At 40.7% G+C, this 2,600-nt stretch overlaps 1 protein-coding gene across 1 annotated transcript; it reads right to left on the bottom strand.

Moving 5' to 3' along the window:
• Positions 1-220: 220 nt before the first annotated feature.
• LOC107953741 (CBL-interacting serine/threonine-protein kinase 5-like) lies at positions 221-2,157 on the bottom strand. The gene has a single exon (NM_001327614.2). The coding sequence runs from the start codon at positions 1,743-1,745 to the stop codon at positions 405-407; it is 1,341 nt and encodes a 446-aa protein (NP_001314543.1). The 5' UTR covers positions 1,746-2,157; the 3' UTR covers positions 221-404.
• Positions 2,158-2,600: the final 443 nt, after the last annotated feature.

The raw sequence follows: 2,600 nt of genomic DNA, 5'->3' as shown, positions 1-2,600 counted from the left end.
GAAAAGAATGTTTGAATTAACACTAATTTCCATGAATGCCGCTGCAACAGTCCTTTTCTTTCTCGTCTCAAGACAGTGATTGGTTTAAAAACAAAACAATGGCTGTAGCTTGCCTTCCACAAACATGCCATCCATCCATCACTTTTGTCTTTTTTGTTTTCGTTTTCTTTTCCCAAACCAAGAAAGCAACAGAAAAAAGGCAAAAAGTTAAAAGAATTAATTTCTCATCAAAAACTCCATTGCCACCATATACTTGCTTATTATGTGTACGCAATATCCAAACCCATATTATGCATTATTGTACCAATCACAGAATACGTATTTACAGATTCTCATCCTCCACCAAAACAGAACACACACAAGAAAAAAAAAAAAGGGTAAACACAGAAAATTTTCCCTATTTTCTACAATGTGTTAGGCTCGGCTGTGTCTTGTTGTACTTGTTTTTCATGTTCTTCTGCCTCATTGAAACTGTCACCTTGCCATGTCCAAACAATGTCTTTCAATGCAGGCCTAACATCTTCCTCGCAAAACTTAGCATACTCCAAGGTATCCCCTGCTGACTTGGAGAATTCGACCACCGCTACCTCCGGTGCCACCTCGAACACCTCAGCGGTCACAAACAACCGCCCTTTCCTCCCTTCCGATGACCCTTGTAATCTCATCTTGAAGTCTTTGGCTTTCCCCACCCTGAAGTTCAACCCCTTCGCAACAGCTTCGACTTTAGACATTATAGCACTGGCTGAACATCTTGACGTAAACATCGTCCCCGATTTTCTCTTGTCCTCGAACAAGCCCGACAGATCGAACCCCGACGACATAGAGGAAATGAACTCGAACGCGTTGAAGAATTTGGGAGACGATAGTTTAGCACTCTTAGAGGGTGCGGATTCATCATCGTCTATCGGTTCTTGGATCGAAAACGCAAGGGGACGTGTGAATTCTTTTCTGAACCAAGGATCACGCATTATAGCTGGGATTGTGATCCTTTTTTCAGGATCTGCCACAAGTAGTTTCGAGATCAAACGCTTCGATTCTGTTGAAAACCAGGTGGGGAACTCGAATTCGGCTTTGAAAACTTTCCTATACATCTTCATCATATTCTCATCTTGAAAAGGCAAGAAACCTGCGAGAAGAACATATAAAACAACCCCACAAGACCAAATATCAGCTCTGGATCCATCGTACCCTTTTTTCCTCAAAACCTCGGGAGCAACGTAAGCCGGTGTCCCACACTGAGTGTGAAGGAGACCATCGTTGAGAAGCTGCTCAGGCAAAGCCGACAACCCAAAATCAGAGATCTTCAGATCTTCTTTTTCGTCCAACAGGAGATTCTCAGGCTTCAAATCACGGTGGGAAACACCTCTGCTGTGGCAGAAATCAACGGCGCTGATCAGCTGTTGAAAGTACTTACGAGCGACGTGTTCTTTGAGCTTGCCTTTGTAAACTTTGGCAAAGAGCTCACCCCCACGGACATGTTCCATGACAAAGAAGATCTTTTTCTTGGTCGCCATTACTTCTTTGAGCTCCACTATGTTGGGATGTCGAACAAGGCGCATCACTGAGATTTCTCTCTTGATTTGCTCCATCATCCCTTTCTTCTTCACCTGATCTTTGCTGATGACTTTCACCGCCACGCTTTCACCGGTGGCTAATTCTTTCCCGTAGTAGACTTTGGCGAAAGTCCCTTTCCCTAACAGCCTCCCCATCTCATATTTCCCAAACAAAACATGCCTCTCCTCCATCGCTGTTTTCCTTTCCCCTATATACTACTTTCTGGTAACGTTGTTGTGTTGGTGGCTTAATGGAATCTAATGGAATCTAGGGTGCTAGTGTAGGTTTTGAAAGAAGGGTAATTTAAGGGAATCCAAGAAAGAACAGAGTATATGGTGATTTGGAAGGACTCCATTAGAGGAGTTGAACTCAGTATAACAAGATATTGGAAGGGGCACCTGGTATTGAATTTTAGGAAGTTGGGACTGCTCAGAGCGGCACACAGAATGAAGACTATAGACCAAAATATTTTTGTGAGATTACATAGGGAGTGGCGTTAATGTTGCGGAGAGGTTACAACAAACCTTTCATTGGTCTAATCAATTTTCTCTTCTTTTTTATTAATCAAGTAAATTCATATACTTTTTTGGGAGGAGGATAGCATGCTCTGTTTTTGTATGGTGGCTAGCTTTTGGTGTTAAAAGGATGAGGAACTGGGGTCACTTCTTTTGATCCTCTGCCAACACTCAACTAGTATTCTTAGCCCACCATGTCCCCATCCCAGCTTTTGTAAGATATGGGAAATCGAATTTTATATTTTAAAAAATTAACATAATATAAATAACAAATAAGATTTTGATTCAATGGTTTAATATAAATATTAAAAATTAGGGTAAATTGTTTAGTTGGTCATCCAACTTTCATTTTAGTTATTCAAGTGTTAAATCTCTAGCGGCAGTTAATTGTACATGCCACATCATGTTTACACATTCATTTTAGCCACCCAACTTTTAGGTCGCACTCGTTTTGATCACTAAAAAAAATATTTTTTAAAATACTGATTGGGGTAAAAAATCAAGGGTTAAAATGAAAAGAATTTAAAATTT

Source organism: Gossypium hirsutum, chromosome A07 (assembly GCF_007990345.1).
Source record: "Gossypium hirsutum isolate 1008001.06 chromosome A07, Gossypium_hirsutum_v2.1, whole genome shotgun sequence".
Classification (NCBI taxonomy): Eukaryota; Viridiplantae; Streptophyta; class Magnoliopsida; order Malvales; family Malvaceae; genus Gossypium; species Gossypium hirsutum.
The sequence above is the reverse complement of the archived record's forward strand: the minus strand, read 5'-3'. Positions and strand labels throughout refer to the sequence as shown.

What these genes read in the sequence shown, in the direction of transcription:
- LOC107953741 (NM_001327614.2), bottom strand. Translation starts at nt 1,745, where the DNA reads ATGGAGGAGAGGCATGTTTTGTTTGGGAAATATGAGATGGGGAGGCTG.